The sequence below is a fragment of the Ovis aries genome, chromosome 2, assembly GCF_016772045.2.
Source record: "Ovis aries strain OAR_USU_Benz2616 breed Rambouillet chromosome 2, ARS-UI_Ramb_v3.0, whole genome shotgun sequence".
Lineage (NCBI taxonomy): Eukaryota > Metazoa > Chordata > Mammalia > Artiodactyla > Bovidae > Ovis > Ovis aries.
The window spans coordinates 118,079,288-118,100,666 of NC_056055.1; the positions used below are offsets into that span (position 1 = coordinate 118,079,288).

The 21,379-nt window shown below is 52.9% G+C and overlaps 1 protein-coding gene and 1 long non-coding RNA gene across 4 annotated transcripts; one reads left to right on the forward strand and one right to left on the reverse strand.

Moving 5' to 3' along the window:
• Positions 1-589: 589 nt before the first annotated feature.
• PROC (protein C, inactivator of coagulation factors Va and VIIIa) lies at positions 590-11,026 on the reverse strand. The gene is given in 9 exon segments (XM_042243602.1): positions 590-1,267; positions 2,368-2,485; positions 3,403-3,551; positions 5,658-5,885; positions 5,888-6,031; positions 6,150-6,174; positions 7,756-7,922; positions 9,597-9,683; positions 10,961-11,026. Coding segments are annotated over 9 exon segments (1,539 nt in total). The 5' UTR covers positions 11,007-11,026; the 3' UTR covers positions 590-692.
• On the forward strand, positions 6,567-17,218 carry LOC121818687 (uncharacterized). 3 transcript variants are annotated; one of them, XR_009599581.1, is made up of 4 exons: positions 6,567-12,795; positions 13,133-13,494; positions 13,652-13,819; positions 16,510-17,218. It is a non-coding gene; the product is annotated as an uncharacterized LOC121818687 (long non-coding RNA). The 3 variants fall into 3 exon arrangements; XR_009599580.1 differs by having other exon boundaries at positions 6,567-13,494; XR_006058715.1 differs by lacking the exons at positions 6,567-12,795; positions 13,133-13,494 and having other exon boundaries at positions 13,557-13,819.
• Positions 17,219-21,379: the final 4,161 nt, after the last annotated feature.

Here is a 21,379-nt window from a genome sequence, read left to right on the forward strand (position 1 = left end):
AGGTACGCCTATAAGGTCAGGTCAAGACAGAGCCTCTTGTTTATTGATTGTGTGACATTGTTCTTAAACAGCTTCACCACTTACAGTGTGAGCTCATTCTGGATTCAACCAAGCCCTCTGAGACTCTGGCTCCTCCTCACACCAGGCCAATGCTGGCCTCCATAGCCAGCAGGAAGAGAGGGGGACAGCCGAATGGAAGTCAGACCTAGTTTGGGTCTTGGCTTCACAATGCAAAACTTCCTGAACCTGTTTCTTCCCCTAAAATATGAGCAGCAATCTGTACCTTCAGAGGTGGATTTACTCTGGATCTGGATCCCTGACTCACACAAGCTCCTTCCAAAGTCCTGGAAGGGGCTCTTACACTTTTGTAGTCCCACTTTGTATTCTTTTTCATTAAGCGAGCTTTCCTACACGTTACCGGCTTCAGATGCCGCAAACCTCGGATATGCTCCTTCCTACCCCACAGAGGTGCTGTAGGAGTTAAATAAGATTCTGTTCATAAAGTGTGGGGCACGCAGTAGATGCTCCAAAAATACTTCCCTCCAGAGCAGCCCAGAAAAGGGTTGAAAAAATAGAGCCGTAGCTGGTGTGCTTGCAGCAAGCCCTTTTTAATGTCCAACATCTTGCCATTCAACAATCCAGCCCCTATCCAAGGGTGTTCTCTGGGGTCCAGACACAAGTGACGGGGGATGCTAAGGCACCTGGCTCTCAAGAGGGGCCTCAGCTTTGATGTGGCCGTAGATCCAGTCAAGGTAACGGCTGACTTTGGTGTAAACGCCGTAGTTGTAGAGGCGCCCACAGCCCTCGCCCCAGCTCACCAGGCCCACCAGGAACCAGGTGCCACGGAAGAAGGTGACCATAGGCCCCCCACTGTCGCCCTCACAGGCATCCCTCGAGTTCCCGAGGATACCAGCACACAGCATGTTCTCAGAGACCTTGTTTTCCATGGCGTGGACGCATGCATTGTACGGGACCACGGGGATCTTGATGAAGTTGAGGATGGAGGTGCGGTTTTTCTTGGTCTCGTCACGGTAGCCCCAGCCTGTCACCACAGTCTCCTGGCCGACCTGGGTGAGCTTGCGCTCAGAGAGGCCGCTGTCCGGGAGGCAGATGGGCACAATGGTCTGCGAAAGAGTGGCAGCCTTGGCCAGGCGGAGCAGGGCGATGTCGTTGTCACTGGTGCTCTTGGTGTAGTTAGGGTGGACGATGACCTCCTTGATGTCCAGGTCCACCTCCCAGCTCTCCCAGCGCCGCATGTCATACTCCCCTGCAGGGCAGAGGGGCTGTCAGAGTGAGCCTGCGAGAACGTCCTTCCCCAGGGCCCCTGCCGAAGCCAACAGCACTGCCCTGCTCCTGTGGGCCCTCGTGGATGGCAGGGCCACAGGGGGAGTGGCCACCATGCATCCCTGGCAGGTCCTGGGCCACAGGTCCCTATCAAGTTAACAGCCTACGGGTGTCTGTCCTAAAGGGGCAAACACTGGTCTGAGTTCAGGACTGGCTCAGAAATGCAGCAGGGAGGCTTGGGCAGTGGCCAGCAGTGGGCAGTCAGCAGGGAAGCTCCCTGGAAACCTGGGACATAGACCAGAGCCTCAGAGAGAAGATGGGGTGCCTGCTGAAGTGGGGGCAGGGCAGGAGCAGCAGGACCCAGAGAAGGAGGGCCAGCAGGACACAGGCTCTAACCAGGGAAAAAAGATCTGGATCACACACAAGACACAAGGTCTTCTCAGGTGAGGCAGATGGCTCTTGGTGAGTGCGGGTGGGGCTCTTATTCCAAGCCCAGCCCCATGGGAGGCCACTGGCCTTTGGTTGTGCTGGACATAATGGCAGAAAGTGTGGGTCTGGTCAGTCATTCTCAATACATATCCTTTTCCTTCTTTTTTGCCTGATGGTTGGAGTGAGAGCCCCCACCCCCAGAAACTGGTAGAGTGGGGCCCAGGCTTGGGGAGCCCTGGGCTGTTACAGGGAAGCAGCTGACTGCTATGGGAGATGCCAGGGTCCCACTGCACAGTCGATCCCTGTCAATCTGTGTGAAGCGCGGCCCTTAGGCCAGGCCATGTGGACACCTTCTGGGTCTCTGCACCCAAGGTGCTCCACGCAGCCTGCTCCACACAGTGAGAGTGAAGACATCAGTATGTGTGTAACCCTCTCATTTGCAAACACACATATGTGAACACCTGGCCACCAGATTCAAAGAGAACCCCTTGCGTGCAGACTTCCCTGGGGTCACGGTGTCTAAAATCCCACCGTGGGAGGAGTGGGCTGGGAGCGCACAGCCCTCTCCCCAGCAGATGCCTTCTGCGTGGGTTCACGCCCCCGAGACCAGGCTCCCCAAACCCAGCCACCCTCCAGCCTGCTTCCAGCCCGCACCGAGCCTGACGATGAGCTTCTTATGGCTCTCCAAGCAGTGGGCCACCGTCAGCACCCAGGAGACGTGGATTAGCACTGCCCCACACACCAGCTTCTTCTTGGAGTCCAGCAGCACTGCCTGGAAGGGGTTGGGGGGTGGGCAGGGACTTTACAACACAGCTTTGTGGCAGCTCTGCTCAGGCCTCCGGGGTCTTGTCACAGCCCTAGGTATGGTTCTCAAGCTCAACGCACTGGCTGCTTAAGTAGGGCTTTCCTGGGTTCCCTGGTCACACAGCGTGGACTTTGGGGCACTTTCTCCTCTGCACGTTTGATAAGACTTTGCCTGTTCCAGGGTGTCTCCCCACGTTTGCCCATGCTGTTCCTATAATCACCCTCAGCAGCATGCAGAGAGTTCTTCCTACCCTCGATGGCTAAGGCTAGGCCTTGAGTCCTCCGGGTAGCCTTTGAGGCCCCCAACAGCTCTTGGGGGTCCCCCTCCAGGGTCCCTCAGCCACTGTCCTGCCAACCATCCCAGCTCTGGTCCCATTGGGTTGCTGTGTGTTTAGGATCCTGACCCTCCTGCGGGTGAGATCCCCAAGACCTGCCAGTCCCCAGGTTATTGATCTCTGGGGACCCTAACCCCTAGTGCCTGGGAGTCAGACATCAAGTAAGTGTTAGTTTCCATGGGGAAACTGGAGAGGGACTCAGGGGTCAACCCTCCCTCCTAGCCTTTTCCTATGCAAACACTGCTCCCCTCAGCCAGGCCTCTGCCTGAAACACCACCAGCACAGCATTATCTTTCCAGCTGATTCTTAAAGCTATACTTCTTCCTGCTTGTTCTGCACCCAAGGGTGCTGTAGATACAGGTACCTGTGCCCACTCCACCCTGCCCAGCTGCTCCTCTCTCATCAGGTTAGCGCCGTCTTTCTTTGGGACTTAGCACTGCCTCCCCTACGGAGAGCAAAGGCTCACTTCCCTCCCCACTGATGCCTCCACAACAGGAACTGGGCTCAGTGACTCCTGACCCAGACGGTGAACTGTTGCCTCTCCTCTCACCTGCCAGGGGCTGTCTCCCCATCTAGCCTCCTGCCCACTGACAATCCGTGGATCCAACTGGTCTTCTTGGTCGACTTGGTTTGTGTCACGTTTCAAGGTCTTGCGTTTCTTCTCCATTCGCTTCCCTAGCCTCCCACAAGGAAACGTCACTGAAGGCAGGAGAAAGCAGCTGAGTGCCTGCCAGGCACTGCTCCCAAGACTGCCCCCCACATCTGTCCACCTCCTGCAAGCAGCCTCATTTACTGCCTTGTAGGATAAATGATGCTTAGACGTGTAGTTCTATCAACTTGCAAAGCCCCTCAGGTCAGTCAGTCGGTTAAAAAACAGTGCCACTTCATGGCAAGAGTCAGACCAAGCAGCATCTCTGCCCAGTGGCCTGTCCTTAGGCAGCTTGTTCAAGTTCTAGGAGTTCAGTACACCCCAGGGCTGTTGGGAGTAATCCCTGGGACGTGCAGTGAGCTCTCATGCTGGGACGTTACTGAGCTCCTAACAGAGGTAAGAACTCATGGGTCGGTGAAGGAGGGCACTCCTGGAGAGCCTCAAAGTGGCTCTAAGCACAGTTGTGCGGTCCTCTGCCAGAAGAGAGCGCAGAACAGAACTGAGGCCAGGGCCCTTCACACTGGGTTGAGAGATTCAGACTTGCAGGAGCAAGTGGAAGCCGTCAGCAGGGAGAACAGTGACAGCAAATGGAGATGAGACAACAGCAACAAAACTCCGGAAGCTGGGGGCACAGTGACTGACTTGGTCGTCGGAGGAAGCCGAAACCTCAGCCAGTAGTAGGAGATGCAGTGGCAGGCTGCTTAGCCCCAGAGGTGCCCAGGAAGCCTCCATGCGTGTCTGAGGAAGCTGTCCAGGAAGCATGGCAGGAATGTTGAGAGTTTGTCAGAGAAACTGCCAGAGCCCTAGGCTTCTGTCTCGAGCCCTCATCAGTGACTTGACTCTCGTCTCTGACCCCTGCAGAAGACCCTAGGTGTATTCTCTGAAGAGGGTGAACCAGACACTGTGAGCTCAGGACTCAAGGAGACGCCACAGGAAGACCGGCACGCAAGGCTGGCCAGAGCAAGTCGTGCAGACACCTGCAGACTGGGCAACTGCCAGCTCCTCTCCCCTGCACCCCCAGGGCTGAAGCCAGGCTGCGACCACTCAAGCATGAGTGTGGATGATTCCTCTCAGAAAATGGCCTGAAGACCTAAGAATCTGGGCAACAGGGTTGTCAGTGACTTGAGCCTTCAGATGGTCTCACAGAAAAGTCCACTGGCCAACAGGCTCAGCAGGTCTTTCTTTGAAACATCCTGTGACTCTCTAATTACTTCAAAAGGAAAAGTTAGATTTTCTTTCTTTCTTTTTTTCAGTAAAAGGACTATAAAAGGACTGGACTATAGAGTCGTGGTAAGTTCCCCAAAAGAAGAACACACAATCAAAGAGATGGAAAACAGAAGGAAGAGACCATAAAACTAGAAAATCAGCCCAGGGGGAAGAGATCTGATTAGAAGACGCAGAAAGGGAGAACAGAGAGAAAGCAGGAGGTCAAGCCACCAAGGAAATAACTAAAGAAACGTTCCTAGAAGTAGAAAGATGTGAATTTCCACACGAAAAAGGTGCCACACAGTGAATGAAAGAGGATCCACCCTGAGGGACGACCTGTTGAAATTCATGGTAAGAGTTGCCAAACTCCAATTGTTGTGTAAGTATCTAACTCTGATAGAAATTAAAATGTACAAAAAGGAAAACAGAAAAGAAGGTTGCTCTCTCTCTCTTCAGAGAAACCAGAGGTCAAGGCAGGTGTAAAGCCATCCAAGCTGGCTCAGCTGGTGAAGAATCTGCCTGCCAATGCGGGAGACGCAGGAGACTCGGGTTCAGTGCCTGGGTTGGGAAGACCTCCGGGAGAAGCAAACAGCAACTTGCTCCAGGATTCTCGCCTGGAAAACTCCAGGGACAGAGGAGCCTGGTGGGCTCCAGTCCATGGGGTCGCAAAGAGTCAGACACAACTGAGCATGCACACGATAGATGTGGAGGGTGCTGGAGCCTCTACGTCCGCTCATCCGAGGAGATACCCCTGTGCTCCTGCCCCAGGAGGCGTCCCCAAGGTGAGCGGTGGCGCCTGGAGAAAGTCGGGCAAGCGAAGGAAAGAGCGGGCAGGACACCCGCGACACCCGTCGGGGACCGCCTCCTTCTCCCATCTCCCTTGCCGGGGCTCACACGGTGGCTCGCTCACCGCCTGGGGACCCCGCGCGGCCCCCGCTGAGGGCGCTCACCCTTGGACTCGCAGAGCTGGTGGTCGTCCTGCAGCCGGTAGCCGGGCGCGCAGCTGCAGTGGCGCCGGCCCGCCTCCTCCAGGCAGTAGTGCGCGCAGCCGCCGTTTTCCGCCGAGCAGTTGGTGAAGCGCACCTCTGGGCAGACACGGAGGGCGCCGCGAGGGCGCCGCGGCTCTACGCGCCCCGCCGGCCCCGGGCCCGGGGAGGCCCCCGCCCCGCCGCCCCCGCCCCCTCACCGTGCAGGCAGAAGCGGCCCTCCCAGCCCTCGGCGCAGTCGCAGCGGAAGCCGCCCAGGCCGTCGATGCACTTGCCGCGCCCGCAGCACGGGAGGTCGCACGGGCTCCCCGAGGGCCGCTGCTCGCACTGGTCCCCGTCTGCGACGAGGGGTGAAGAGGGCGTCACCCGGGCCGCCGGCCCGCTCCCGGTTCTCCAGCGACCCGGAGCCCCCCGAGGGGCACAGGTGTGGCGGCCCGAGGTCTGGAGCGCACTCACCGCTATACTTGGACCAGAAGGCCATCTGCGGAGAGAAGCGGCGGCATCAGGGGCCGTCAGCCCACCTGTGTACATGGGGAGCCCCTGGGGCCCCTCCCCGCGCTGGCCCGGGCCCAGCAGAGCAGCATCTAAACGGGCAGGGGAGCGACTACCCCACACGAGCCGGGGAGGGGCGGGGCGGGGAGGCAGCTGCGTCCGGAGAAATGCCAGGCTCCCCCTTGCCTCTCTGGCCGTCTCCTCATCCCATACCTGACCCCCGTGCCCTGGAAGCTCGCTCGGGGTGCTGGCTGCCACCAAAGCAGCCGCTGCGGCAGCAGGGACCCAAAAGCTCCCCCACCCGCGGCGTGCCCGGCTCCGTCTCTTTCCAGCCCCGCCCTCCTTTCTCAGCCTGTCTGGTCTCCCTGAGCGGGTGTGCTCAGAGCTGAGTGACCAGCAGGACCTTGTAGGTGAGACACAGCTTGCTAGTTCAAGAAGTCTGCTTTTGTAACCAGGTTTGGGCTTCCCTGGTGACTTGGTGAAGAATCTGCCAGGAATTCAGGAGACCTGGGTACCATCCCTAGGTCAAGAAGATCCCCTAGAGAAGGAAATGGCAACCCACTCTAGTATTCTTGCCTGGAAAACCCCATGGACACAGGAGCCTGGCGGGCGACAGTCCCTGGGGTTGCAAGAGTCTGACATGACTTGGTGAGTAGAACCACCATCCTGGTGGCACTTCTGCTGCTGGGCTGGGACCACCATTCCCTGAGACCCACTGCTTGATGCCCAGGCCACAAGCCCCCCGCTGGAGACTCGGGTTAGGTGGGTGCGATGTGCCCAGGCCATGCCTGCAGAAAGCCACCTAGGCGTCTGCTGAGGAAGCCATTTGAGGAAAGAGACCGTGGGGATCTAGTCAAGGAGGAGGAGGGCAAGAGAAAAAGCTGCCCAGAGTTCCCCCTTCAGCCCTGAAAGCCCTGAGTAGGAGGGCATGCCTACAGACAGCTTGAGGGGCCCCCAGTGATGGCACAGCCCCCAGGTCCTAGAAGCTAAAGTGAGCTCTTGGAGCTGGAGGGGGTCTGAGCCTTGTATCAGGAAGCCACCTCCCTTACTGAGTGCACCCTACCGCCTCAGGGTCTCCACCACGGAGCTCTGGGGGCCAGAGAGGACAGACCCTTTCCTTAGATGCCCTGAGCAACCAGGTTTCAGCCCTGGAGACTCTGAGGCACAGAGTGAGTGTGTGTGCAGAGACATCAGAGTCTTGGGTCGCCTGATGAGCAGTTAAGCAGGGGTGCGGCATGGAAGCAGGGGTGGCCGTTTGGAAGCAGGGAGAGAGGAGAGGGGAGGCAGTGGTGGCCAGTCGCAGGTGAACTGGGGCTGAATGCCTCCCGTGGGACTGAGTGGGAACCCAGCCCAAAGCTTCCAAGACTCTTCATGCTCATTGCAGAGTTCTATTTCTTGGAGTCCTGTGTGCCCTGACCAAGACCGTAGGGCCATTTACTCCGCGGCTGCACCCCAGCGAGCTGGGAGGGCAAGGGGCTGGCGTCCACTGCCCCCCTTCCAAGGGCCCCAGGCTGCTCCTCCAGGTCCCACCCTTGAGCCTCATGTTCTGCACCCAGTCGGGCGGCCTTACTGTGTCTTCCGTGTTTTGGAAAATCTCCCGAGCTTCCTCGAACTCACAGACCTCCTCTGAGCACTCACGCTCCACGCTGCCGGGCCGCAGCTCCTCCAGGAAGGAGTTGGCACGTTTGCGGATCCGCAGCACCTGGTGGGCACGCTGGCTGCTGGAGAACACTGAGTCTGGGGTGGGGATGGGGAGCTGACTTTGGTGGGGGGCCTGCCACGAGGGGCCCCCATTCGGGAGAGACCCTGGAGAGGTTTGCATCTTGGGTCCCCGCCTCCCCTGTTCTCCTCCTTCTCCCGAAGGAGGTGACAAGTAATCTGAGGACAGGACACTTGACCATTCAGAGTGCATGCGCTAAGACAGCCAGACCTTCTGAACCCAACCCAATCTCCATGTGACCTTGAGCCAGCCTTTACCTCTCTTCACTTTGGTTTATTCATCAAAAGATGAGGATGAGATAATCATGTAAAACAAATAGCATAGTGCCAGGCACAGAAAAGAGCAGCCAGCGACCAGTGCCACCTGCTGCTGCTGTTACTGGGCTTCCCTGGGGGCTCAGCTGGAAAAGAACCCGCCTGCAGCGCAGGAGACCCCGGTTCCGTTCCTGGGTCAGGAAGATCCCCTGGAGAAGGGAAAAGCAACCTACGCCAGTATTCTGGCCTGGAGAATTCCATAGACAGAGGAGCCTGGCAGGCTCCTGACCCCTTCGTGGGGTCACAGAGTCCGACGCTATTGAGTGACTTTCACTGCTCTTGGTATTGTTCAACTGCAGAGTTAAATGGGCTTCCCTGGTGGCTCAGAGGTTAAAGCGTCTGCCTCCAATGTGGGAGACCTGGGTTCGATCCCTGGGTCGGGAAGATCCCCTGGAGAAGGAAATAGCAACCCACTCCAGTATTCTTGCCTGGAGAATCCCATGGACGGAGGAGCCTGGTAGGCTACAGTCCACGGGGTCCCAAAGAGTTGGACACGACTGAGCGACTTCACCTTCACCATTGTTCTCCAAGCCTTGAGGCACCCAGTCTTGACTCCCTCCCTGCAGCCTCCCTGCCCTCCCCTCCCCCACCCCGTGATGACTTTCCCATGCCCTTCCCCTTGGGCGGGAACACCTGGATACCAGCAGCGCTGCCACTCAGGGAGCACCACGATACCCCCAGGCTCTGAAAGGTGTCTGCCTTGGCTGCAGGGGGAACAGCCGCGGTGGAGGGACCGAGTGGGGGAGTGTAGAAGAGAGGCTCCAGGATGCCGTGGCCAGGAAGGGCATCCTCAGGGAAGGAAGATGCGCTGGAACGGAGTCTGGCCTTAGGAGCCACACTGACCGGGGTGGAGGGTGGGGAGGAAGGCACCCCAGGCAGACCAGCAGCTCGAGAAGAGGCAGAAATGCAAGGAACAGCCTGCTGCGGCCCCAGGCGGTGGGGGAATGGCCTGCCTAATAAGCCAGGCGGCTCATTTCTCCCACAGGCCCCTTCTCCCCCTGCATTCTGGTCCGGTTCTCGGCTGTGTGGACCAGAGGAGCAGCTGGGGTGGGGCAGCAGATGAGCATTTTAGGAGGAGAGGCAGCCCTGGGGTAGTATGGCTGGCAGCTGGGCCTGGGGTTTACACAGCTGAGGGGGGGAGTGGCAGAGAGGCAAAGCCAGGGGTCTGCGTGACCGCTCCCCCCCAGGGAGGAGGAAGGGCGTGCCCCAGGGGCTCCGGCCGCCATCTCAGTACTCAGACCCTGCGCACCCTGCTGCTCTTGCCCACACTCACGCCATCCCTGTTCATCTCACCTCACCCTGAGGCTGAGAGAGGATAGCGAAAGGTATGAAGACCCCGAGGGTCCCAGGGAGCGGGGAAGCGGAGCATGGCCTTACCGGGAGGAGCTGGTGTGCTGAAAATTCCCCAGACGGTCACGAACAGTAAGAGGCTTGAAAGCTGCCACATTCTGAAGCCGCAGCCACCTGTCTGAGGAGGACTTTTGAGCTTCCAGCAGCCCCACCAGGCCCCACTCTGCCCACCGCCACCCCCTGCCCCCACTGTGGGAGCTGAGTGAACAAGCCTCCTCCGTGTGTGTGTGTGCTGGTCGCCAGGGCGGGAGCTGGGGTCAGGGGTCCCCGGTCACTGTTCCGTCCGCTTCTCTATACAGAGCTAAGGTCACACGCCCTGAGTCTGCAAGGGTGAAGAGAGGAAGTGGAAGGGGCAGCAACCCTGGGAAGATCAAAGGGGACTCGGCACAGAAGGGTTTGTGCCCTCCCCTGATGAGGGCTTGGGGGTGGCGCCTCTGCCAGTGTACAGGCCAGGCCAAGAGTAATAACTAACATTTACTGGACACTCATGGTGCCTTTGGAGCAATTTGTACCTGGTTCAGAGGGCGGGTCACCAAGTCAGAGCGAATCCCAGCTCCAGGACAGGGTTGCTAGGCAAGAGCCCTTACTGCTCCTTGGTCTCCTTGTTTGTAAAATGGATGGGAAAACTGTATTTCTGCCTTATCTGGTTCTTCTGAGAATTAAAATGAGTTAATCTACATAAAGCTATTGAATAGGTTTGCGCATAGCAAATGCTCAGTAGGCTTGAGCTACTAGTATCTCAGCTAAGGCTCACCACCACTCAAGAGGTAGGTAGTCACCGTGTCACCCTATTTCACAGAGCGGGGATTGAGGGTCACAGGAGAGAAGTCACTCTTCAAACACTCCCAACCAGGAAGTGGAAGAGTTAGTTAGCTCAGGCCCACGTGGCTCCAGGCCTGGAACTTTAACCCCTGCCCCAAACCACCAGGCAAGCCCCAAGGCCACAGAGGTAGCACTTCAGGCCAGAAACCTAGGTGCCCTGTTGCCCCCCAGGCTGAGGGGGTGCCCCACCAGGACCCCCTCCCTGCTGACCTCCCACCTTTGCTAACTCCCTCTGAGGCTAGTTCTGACTTTTGTTTAAAGGGTTTAGAAGTAGAGGTGGGGGTGGGGCGGGCACCCCCGGGGCTCCAAGCTGCCTCTGGTGATGGCTCAGATCTGGAGGCCCTCAGCCAACTCCCACCTCCCTCAGAGTCTGGGAAGAAGGCCCCTGGGAACCGTGGGACCCAAGCCTGAGGAATGCCAACCAGAGCTTTGGCCTGGCTGCTGGCAGAGCTGCAATTTCCTTACGCCAAGCTCCAGCCAGCTTCTTGAACCCTGGCGAGAAGATGCCACCTTCAGGCCTGCTCCCCTCCTCCAGCCCCTGTCACAGACCTGCCTCGAAGGGGACTTACTGGGGTGGGCCACAGAGAAACTGCAAGCTTGCCCTCCTGCCGCCATGACAGCCTGGAACTCGAGTTAATCCACAACCACAAATATTTGCTTGGCCCTCGGTGCAGAGGCCTCCCTCTCCACAGATAAACAAACAAGCTCCCAGCTCAGGACAGCTCTGTTTGCCCCAAGCCCCCTGTGCCCCAGCAGTGGGAGGGAGGCGAGGGCAGGCACCTCCAGGCGTGGCCTCATTGTAGCCTCAGAGCAGCTGGCCAAAGGAAGGACACTGTCCCCTTTTCGCAGATGAGGACATTTTTACCCAGTGCTATTGCCGCTTGCCTCAGATCAGCACAACTCATAATGTTATTTCACCAAATTTAAGATGCCACTGGGCTTCCCAGGTGGCGCTAGTGGTAAAACACACACACAAACCTGCCGATGCAGGAGACGAGACGTAAGAGATACGGGTTTGATCCCCGGGTTGGGAGGATCCCCTGAAGAGTATGGCAACCTACGCCAGTATCCTTGCCTGGAGAATCCATGGACAGAGGAACCTGGCGGGCTACAGTCCACAGGATCACAAAGAGTCAGACACAACTGAGCGACTTAGCATGCATGCAGGATGCTGCTAGTTACAAGATGCATCTGTTTTATATGTCAGCATAAAAGAAACATTGTTAATTATTCAATGGCCTGCCTTCCTGATAACATCGGGATGTGATGTAAAAACAGGAAAATATTTGCCTCTCAGGCTCTCTACCACACGGGTGCCAATACTTGGCTAAACCCTCAGCTCCAGCTGCTCCTGTAACTGCCACCCTCTCCCACCACACACAAGTGCACACCACTGCCTCCATAACCTCAGTTTTTCAGATGAGGACACTCAGAAATCTTTTGTCATTGGACCAAATTCACGGAGCCAGTAAACGGCAGGTCTGGATTAGAACTCAGGTCTTTCCAGCACTTCCGGCACCTCTCACCTACTTTTGTGAGCAAGTGAGAAAAGTCAGCAGAATTGTGGAAAGTCTGCAGTCAGTTTGTGACCAGTATGTCAGAAAGGGCAGGAGCAGAAGTAAAGGGTTTGACCTGGAACCTCGGCCCTGGCACTGCGGTCCATTAGCCCTTATCACGCATCTTCCTTCCTGTCCTAGAAATGCCCCCACTTCTTCCAAACCCCACTCCCTCCTTAGAGGACTTGACCACACTCCTCAGAGTCCCAGCCCTTGCACAGCTCATGTGACTCTGCCCTGCTGACCTCTGGTGACAGCACCAGGAAGTCCTCTGACCCAGGAGTCAAACAGATTCTCTCCCCTAGCCAGCAGGAGTGGGGCATCAGTCTTAATCCACTGAGCACAGGATTCACAGGGTTTGAAGCCAGAGCCTAGATACGCACGTCTGGCCCTAAAGCAGAGGAGGCTGATAAGGAGAAAAATGTAGATGTACAGAGAGAGGCTGAGACCATGAAGACCTGAAGAATCTGGGTGAGGGGAGCAGTAACAGCCTACTTCATCATGCCTGGGGCACACCCTGTGTTTGGCTTCATGGGGGTCTCCCTGCCCTCGTGGGAAATCCCCTCTTTCCTAAGTCTCCGTGCAACCAGACCCCTCCTCCTGGGGTGCAGCACTGTTCCCGGCTGTGGAGTTCAAAGCCCTTTTGCTACCCACACGGCCCACTGGAGAAAACCAGAGGAACAGGGCAAACGTCTAACAAGGTAGGCGCACTGTGCAGAGGCCGAGTGGCAGGCACAGATGGCGATGCTCATGAGAGAGAGGGAAATCGGCGCAAGTAGGGTGACCAGGGACGGCCACCTGCAGGAGGCAGGGCTTCAGCTGGACATCAGAAGGCAGGCAGGACCCAGGTGAGAGAGGAAGGGCCCTCAGGTGGGGAGGAGGAGAAGACAGAGCTTGGGATGGAGCTCCTGGCAGGTGGGGAGTCTGTGGCTGTTGGTGAGGTCTGGGGCTACTGCTTGGAGGAAGGGAGTCATGGTCCTGATGACTTGGGCAGGAAGCACGAAGACCATGTGCCCAACCACACAAGAGGGGCGGCTCTCACAGCCAAGGACGTATAAAAACGCCCCCTGCACCCCCATGCTAGCTCCAGGGTCCTCCCCCATGAGTCTGCAGCGCGGCTTCTACCCCACAGCCTGCGACCCCTCATTTCACCTTCCAAGTGCAAGGCGCTGTGCGTGTTCACAGGGACTCCTGCCCGTCTTCTCCTCCCTGCCATCTCCTTGCCTCCCGCCTGCTCCCCAGCAGAGCCCAGAAGGTCAGCTCCGTGTGAAGTTTACTTAGGGTCCACCACAAACCCTGACCAAGAATAAGGGACTCTTCCGGAGGCGCCCACCTCCAAACCAGCCGAGATGCCAAAGCATCATCAGCACCTAGAAGAGCCGGGGCATCTGCAGCGGGGGTGCCTGCATCACGGCCTCCACGTTGGCTGCCAGCGCAGGAGACTCGGGCCACCTCCCTGAAGCAGCGAAGGTCGGCGCCACCAGCTCTTGCCAGGTTCTGCTGACTCTGGAAGGCAGGCGCCACCTGGAGTGTCCGGGGGAGTCCAGGTATGCGGCATCTCTGCTCACTTGCGGCAGCCTTCCAGCAGGGGGCGCCTCCCTGGTCCCGCGGAAGGGTTCCGGCCCGCGCTACTAGGTGCAGCTTCAGGGGGCGCGGTGGACGTAGCCGACTGACCTTGTCTGTCTCTGGGGTTGCTCTTCCTAGGTGTGAGTCACCCCGCAGTGGTGCGATTCAGTCAAGTTGAGTCAGATGCTAGAGCAGAACTCAGGCATTCCAGCTGGAGATGGTCGAGAGACGGGAAGGAGTCTGTGTGCAGGGAATTCCCCGAATTTTCGAGGACGCGGGAGAAGGTGCGGGAAGCAAAGGTGTGAGGTAAAAAACAAAAGCCCAGAATCATCAGGTGGCATCCAGCAGTGGGACGTTCAAAAACCTCCTCTTTGGGATCAGGCTCACGCGGGTTTAAGCCTCATCTTGGTTCCTTCCTGGCTGGGTTGTTTCACTTCCCTGGGCCTCAGTTTCTATTCTGGAAATGAGGCCAAGAAGAGCATCCACCCAGGTGGTTGTTATGGGATCAAATACTGTGTGTGCGTATAGGTATATGATACATATGTGTATAATATATAGATGTATATTATATGTGTGGGTATGTAGTTTATTTGTGGCTGCACTGGGTCTTTGCTGCTTTGCGCAGGCTCTCTCGAGTTGCAGCCAATGGGGGCTACTCCTCACTGTGGCGCACGGGCTCCCCCTTGTGGTGACTTTTCTTGTGGAATACTTGGGCTCTAGGGTACATGGGGGAGAAGGCAATGGCACCCCACTCCAGCACTCTTGCCTGGAAAATCCCATGGACGGAGGAGCCTGGTGGGCCGCAGTCCATGGGCTCGCTAAGAGTCGGACACGACTGAGTGACTTACACTTTTCACTTTCATGCACTGGAGAAGGAAATGGCAACCCACTCCAGTGTTCTTGCCTGGAGAATCCCAGGGACGGGGGAGCCTGGTGGGCTGCGGTCTACGAGGTCGCACAGAGTCGGACACGACTGAAGCGACTTAGCAGCAGCAGCAGCAGGGTACATGGGGGAGAAGGCGATGGCACCCCACTCCAGTACTCTTGCCTGGAAAATCCCATGGATGGAGGAAAATCCCATGGATGGAGGAAAATCCCATGGTTAGAGAGGAAGGGCAGCTGCCATCTATGTTGCAGGTTACCAGCCATCAGCTCTGAATGCTGAGTCACCACAGATCCCTGGGGTCTGGAGGGCATGCCTACCTAGTATCCGGCTGACTCTGGAAACAGGTGTCAGAACCCAATGTGAGCTCATGTACTGGCCAGAGTGATTAGAGGGGAAGGCTTACCGGGAGCCTCTGCCCTCACCCCCTGCCTCTCCCCTTGCCTGGTGTCCATTCGTGTCTTCTGGCATAGAAGCCAGGCTACTCAGGGCTCACTCTGGGAAGAGAGGAGACAGTCCTGGGTGGGTGGGTTCCCCGTTCAGAAATGGAGATGAATAGATACAGTCCAGTGTCAACAGCACAATGGCACATTGATTCTTTTTAATTTTATATTGGAATATAGGTAATTCACAATGCTGTGTTAGTTTTAGATGTACAGCAAAGTGATTTCGTTATGTTCATAGACCCGGGCTTCCCTGGTGGCTAAGCTGGTAAAGAATCTGCCTGCATGCAGGAGAGCTGGGTTCAATCGGCAGATCCCCTGGAGAAGGGAAGGGCTACCCACTCCAGTATTCTGGCCTGCAGAATTCCATAGACTGTATAGTCCATAGGGTCTCAAAAAGTTGGACATGACTGAGCCAGTACTCTTGCCTGGAAAATCCTATGGATGGAGGAGCCTGGTGGGCTGCAGTCCATGGGGTGGCTAAGAGTCGGACATGACTGAGCGACTTCACTTTCACTTTTCACTTTCATGCATTGGAGAAGGAAATGGCAACCCACTCCAGTGTTCTTGCCTGGAGAATCCCAGGGACGGGGGAGCCTGGTGGGCTTCCATCTATGGAGCTGCGCGGAGTTGGACACGACTGAAGCGACTTAGCAGCAGCAGCAGCAGCAGCAGCAGCAGCAGCAGCAGCAGAGCATCTTTCACACATTCATGTATCTATGCCTTTTCAGATTCTTTTCCCATATAGGTCATTGCAGAGTACTGAGGATAACTCCTGTGCACTACACTAGGTCCTTGTGGACCTGTTTTCCTTTTAGTAGTGTGCGTATGCCAGTCCCATCCTCCCACTTCATCCTTCTCCCCACCGTTCTCCCTTGGCAACCATAAGCCTGCCCTCTAAGTCTGGGAGTCTGTTCCTGGTCTATAAACAAGTTCATCCTCACCATTTTTAAAGATTCCACGTATAAGCGACATCTTTTGATATTTGTCTTTCTCTGTCTGACCTACTCCACTTAGTATGGTGATCTCTAGGTCCATCAATATTACTGCAAATGGCATTATTTCATTCCTTTAAAAAAAAATAGGTGTGCAGTATAACTTACAAGCAGTAAAATTCACTCATCTTGAATGAACGGTTCTGTTTCCACAAATGTGTGTAATAGTGTAACCACCTGCAGCACAAACATTAAATGGGTCATTTTTAACACCCTCACAGTTACCCTGTGACATCCCCAGCCCCGAGCAGTCACTGATCTGGTTTCTGTTATTTTCTATAGAATGATATATACATGGAATCCTTACAGTATGTAGCCTTTCAAACCTGGCTTTTTCATTCAACATGAAACTTTTCAGAGTTATCCATGTTGATGTGGATATCAGTAGTTTCTTTCTGTTGCTGAGCAGTTTCCATTATACAGAAGTGCCACATATGGCTATCTGTTTGCCTGTTATGGGCTATTATTAAATAAAACTGCTAGCACACTCACACACAGGGTTTTGTGTGGGTATATGTTTTCTTTCCTTGTAGGCAAATATCTAGGAATGGGATTGCTGAGTCATATGGTAAGTACATGCTTACTTTAAAAAAAAAACAGTGAAAGCAAAACTTATCAAAAGTGGCTTATACCATTTTGCATTCCCCCCACCACCATTTTGTTGTTGTTGTTCAGTTGCTAGGTTGTGTCGGACTCTGCAACCCTGTGGACTGTAGCACACCAAGCTCCTCTGTTCTCCACTATCTCTTGGACTTTGCTCAAATTCATGTCCATTGAATTGGTGATGCCGTCTAACCGTCTCCTCCTAACAGAAGCAGAAGAGCTTAAGAAGAGGTGGCAAGAATACACGGAAGAACCATGCAGAAAAGTTCTCAGTGACCTGGACAACCATGGTGTGGTCACTCACCTAGAGCTGGACGTCCTGGAGAATGAAGTCAAGTGGGCCTTAGGAGGCATCACTACGAGCAAAGCTAGCGGAGGTGATGGCATTCCCGCTGAGCTCTTTCAAATCCTGAAAGATGATGCTGTGAAAGTGCTGCGCTCAGGGTGCCAGCAAATTCGGAAGACTCACAACACATGCATGTTCTAATTGCTCTGCATCCTCCCCAGCATCTGGGGTGGCCAGTTCCTTGGGTTTTGTCTTTTAACTTTTAGCTATTCTAGTAGGTGTGTTGTAGTATAACACTGTAGCTTGAATTTTTACTTCCCTAATTACTAAGGATAATAAGTATCTTTTTCATGTGCTTACCTGACATTTATATATCTTCTTTTGGTTATGTGATGGTTTAAATCTTTGACCTATTTTTTATATCAAGTTTTGAGAATTTTTATATATTCTGGCACTAAGTCTTCTGTCACATAAATAAAATTTTCTTTCGGTCAATGGTTTGTCTTTTATTACTTAACAGTGTCTTTTCATGAGCAGATATTTTTAATTTTGATGAAGTCCAATTATCAGTATTTTTTGTGGATTTTGTTTTTGTATCCTACCTAAGAAATCTTTGCCTTAGATCAGGTAGCTCACAAAGGCTTTCTCTTATGTTTTCTTCTAGAAGGTTTATGGTTTTAGCTTTTGCATTTGGATCTCCAACCCATTTGGAATTTATCCATTTTTATATATAGTCTGAGGCATAGATGAGTGCTTTAATTTTTTTCTCTATATGGATATCGAGTTGTTCCGGCAGCATTTGTGACAAACGCTATCATTTTCCCATCGGTGTCATCGCTTGATATTTTGTTAAAAATCAGCTAACCATATGTACATGTGTCTATATCTGCACTATATTCTACTTTAGAAAAAGATTTTATTTATCTTTGTCTACGCCAGGTCTTTGTTGCTTTGCGTGGGCTTTCTCTAGTTGTGGCAGGTGGTGGCTTCTCTTATTGCAGAGCACCGACTTCACTTAGTTGCATAGCAGCCCCACAGCACGTGGAACCCTTTCACACCAGGGATCGAACCCACGTCCCTTGCCTTGGCAGGCGGATTCTTATCCACTACGCTACCAGGAAAGTCTATATTTTATTCTATTGATCTATCTGTTCCTCCTTATGCCTGCATCATATTGTCTTAATTTCCTGCTCACTGTTGCAAGACTCTACTGAATTATGAAATCAGGTAGTGTATATCCTCCAGCTTTGTGTTTTTTCAAAATTATTTTGGCTATTCTAGGTCCTTTGCATTTCTATACACCTTTTAGAATCAGCTTGTCAATTTCTACCTGAAGAATGCTTGCTGGAATTTTGACTGGGGTTGAGTTGTCTCTATAGAACAATATGGGCAGAAGAGACATCTCAACACTGAGTCTTCTGATCTATTGGCATGGTATTTCTATTTTTTTAAAGAAGTCTTTGTTAATTTCTCACGAAAGTTTGATAGTTTTCAGTGTGCAGGTCTTAAATATATTCTGTTAAATGTACCCCTACTTAATTCATGTTTAAGATTTATTTATTTTCAGCTGTGCTGGGTCTTTGTTACTATGGGCTTTCCCTAGTTGCTGTGTGTGGGCTTCTCATTGTGGTGGCGTCTCTTGTTGTGGAGCATGGGCTCTAGGGGACCCAGTTTCAGTAGTTGTGGCTCATGGGCTTCCCAGGTGGCTCAGACAGTAACAAATCTGCCTGCAATGCAGGAGACCTGAGTTCAATCCCTGGGTTGGGAGAGCACTACAACCCACTCCAATGTTCTTGCCTGGAGAATCCCCATGGACAGAGGAGCCTGGTGGGCTACAGTCCAAGGGGCTGCAAAGAGTTGGCCACGACAGAGGGTCTAAGCACAGCGCAGCACGTGGGCTCAGTAGTTGCGACGCACAGGTTAGTTGCTCTGCAGTGTGTGGGATATTCTTGGACCAGGAATCAAACCCTTATCTCCTGCATCGGCAGGTGGATTCTTAACCACTGGACCACCAGGGAAGCTCTTATGTTTTAAAAATGTTATTATAAGTGGAATTCTAAAGATTACAATTTGGAATTGTTGGTTGCTAGTATATAGAAATCGGAGAAGGCAATGGCACCCCACTCCAGTGCTCTTGCCTGGAAAATCCCATGGATGGAGGAGCCTGGTAGGCTGCAGTCCATGGGGTCGTGAAGAGTCGGACACGACTGAGCGACTTCACTTTCACTTTCATGCATTGGAGAAGGAAATGGCAACCCGCTCCAGTGTTCTTGCCTGGAGAATCCCAGGGACGGGGGAGCCTGGTGGGCTGCCGTCTATGGGGTCGCACAGAGTTGGACATGACTGAAGCAACTTAGCAGCAGCAGCAGCAACAGTATATAGAAATACAATTGATTTTTTAATATGGAGACTTTTTTCGGTTTTATTGAGATATAGTTAATTAACATATAACATATTAGTTCAAGGTATATAACATGATCTGACATGTACGTACATTACAAAATGATGACCACAATAAGTTTAGTAACCATCTAGCACCTCATCTAGTTATAATATTTTTCTTGTGATGAGAACGTTTAAGCTCTAATTTCATTGCAACTTTCATACATGCAATAGAGCATTGTTAACTATAGTCACCATGCTCTACATTACATCCCCAGAACTTACCCTATAACTGACCTCCTTCACCCATTTCCACCTCCATCGCTTCTGACCAACCTGTTTCCTTAATCTATGAGTTGTTCTTTTTCAATTTCACACATTATACAGTATTTACCTTGAAGCTGAGTTCTTGATCCTGCAAGCATTTGCTATCATGAACAACCAACCCAGTTTGTCCGGGATTCTCCTTATGTAAAAGTCCTACATCAGGTAAACTCTTCCCTGGGATGAGAAAATTCCCAGTTTTCAGTGATGGGCACAGAAGGTTGGGGGAAAGGTACAGCCCCCAAAGGTGACCCCAAAAAGAGAGGCTGAAAGCCATACTGGTTTTAGTACCAAATGGACATGGCACTTTCCCTAGTTTCTACCACTGCTGATGGCGCCCACAACTTGCAGTTCCTGACAATGGATCATTCATTATAACCACCCTTCCCGACCCAGGGATTCAGCTCAAGTGCACTGTAATCTACAGCATGAACATCCACTTTGCCTGTGAACTGACTGTTGCGATTTGTGTTGAGACGGTGCTAGTTCAATTTTTAACACGGTGAATGTTGTGGCCATGTTTTTTAATAGTTCAGTTAATGAAAATGAGAATGATGACAATACCAATCAGTGCCAGCAGGAACCAGACATGACGATCATTTAGAAGTCTAAACAACTGTAACGTTAAAAAAAATACATTTATTTGTTTACTTGGCTGCACTGGGTTCCAGTTGTGCTACATGGGTCCTCTGGTTGCAGTGTGTGGGCTTAGTTGCCCCACGGCATGTGGAATATTAGTTTCCCAATTGGGGATTGAACTCATGTCCCTTGCACTGGAAGATGGACCACCAGGAAAGACCCATAACTGTGTACCTTTACTGACTACTGGCATAACATAGGCAACTGGTTTAGGGAGGTAAATCAAAAAGGGCATGCTTCACAATATGCAGAAAAGAATTTGAGCTTGGGCATGGTTGAGAAGGGCTTCCCAGGTGGCTCAAGGCAACCAGTATTCTTGCTCGGAGAATCCCATGGATAGAGAAGCCTGGTGGGATACAGTCCATAGGGTCGCAAAGAGTTGGGCACGACTGAAGCGACTAAGCATGCATGCAAGCACATGGTTGAGAAAGGAATGTAACAGTAGAAACTGATATTCACAACTCTTCAGTGAGATAGCCAAGGGCTTCTAAACTCATCAAAAAAAAAATTTTTTTTTTTTTTTTGGTGTCCCCCAACCAATTTGCAGTTGAATATAGCGGCCACTGGAGGAAACATGCTAACTTCAGACTAGACTACAAACCTAATCAAAACAGTATGGTCCCGGCACAAATGCAGACACAAATCAGTGAAACAGTATAGAGAGCTCAGAAATAAACCCATTCACTTATGGTCAGTTAAGTTCTTACCTGCTGAGTGTCTTGTAGAATTGTCCACAGCACAACTACTGGAGTATGGGTTGTTTCCTGGGATACTGAGGCTTTCATGATAAAAGATGTGGTGACTTCTGTTTCCCCAAAACATGCAAAAGCATTTAATAAGCCACTTGAGTTTCTAGAAATGGAAGAAGATGGTCTCCTGCAGACATATGCCTACAAGACAGCTCTCACTGTGGTCAGTCATAGACCACAGTTAACCTGCCATAGATGTGAACAGGTTTATATAGAATGGAGAAACAACAAAGCCCTACTTATAGCATAAGGAACTATATTCAATATCCTGTGATAAACCATAATGGAAAAGAATATGAAAAAGAATATGTATATAAAACTGAGTCACTTTGCTGTAGAGAAGTAATTAATGCAACATTGTAAATCATTTATAATTTTTAAAAACTTAGCCTTCTACAAAACCATCTTTTCAAAGTGTGGGACAAGAATAATGACTTTCTCTAACATGGGGATAGACTGAGAATGAGAATGGAGAAAAGGGTTGCAAGCAGAAATTTCTCAGCTCTTCCTCTAAAACTGTTTGATCTTTGAAGAGGCCATACAGACACTAAAAATGGGTGAG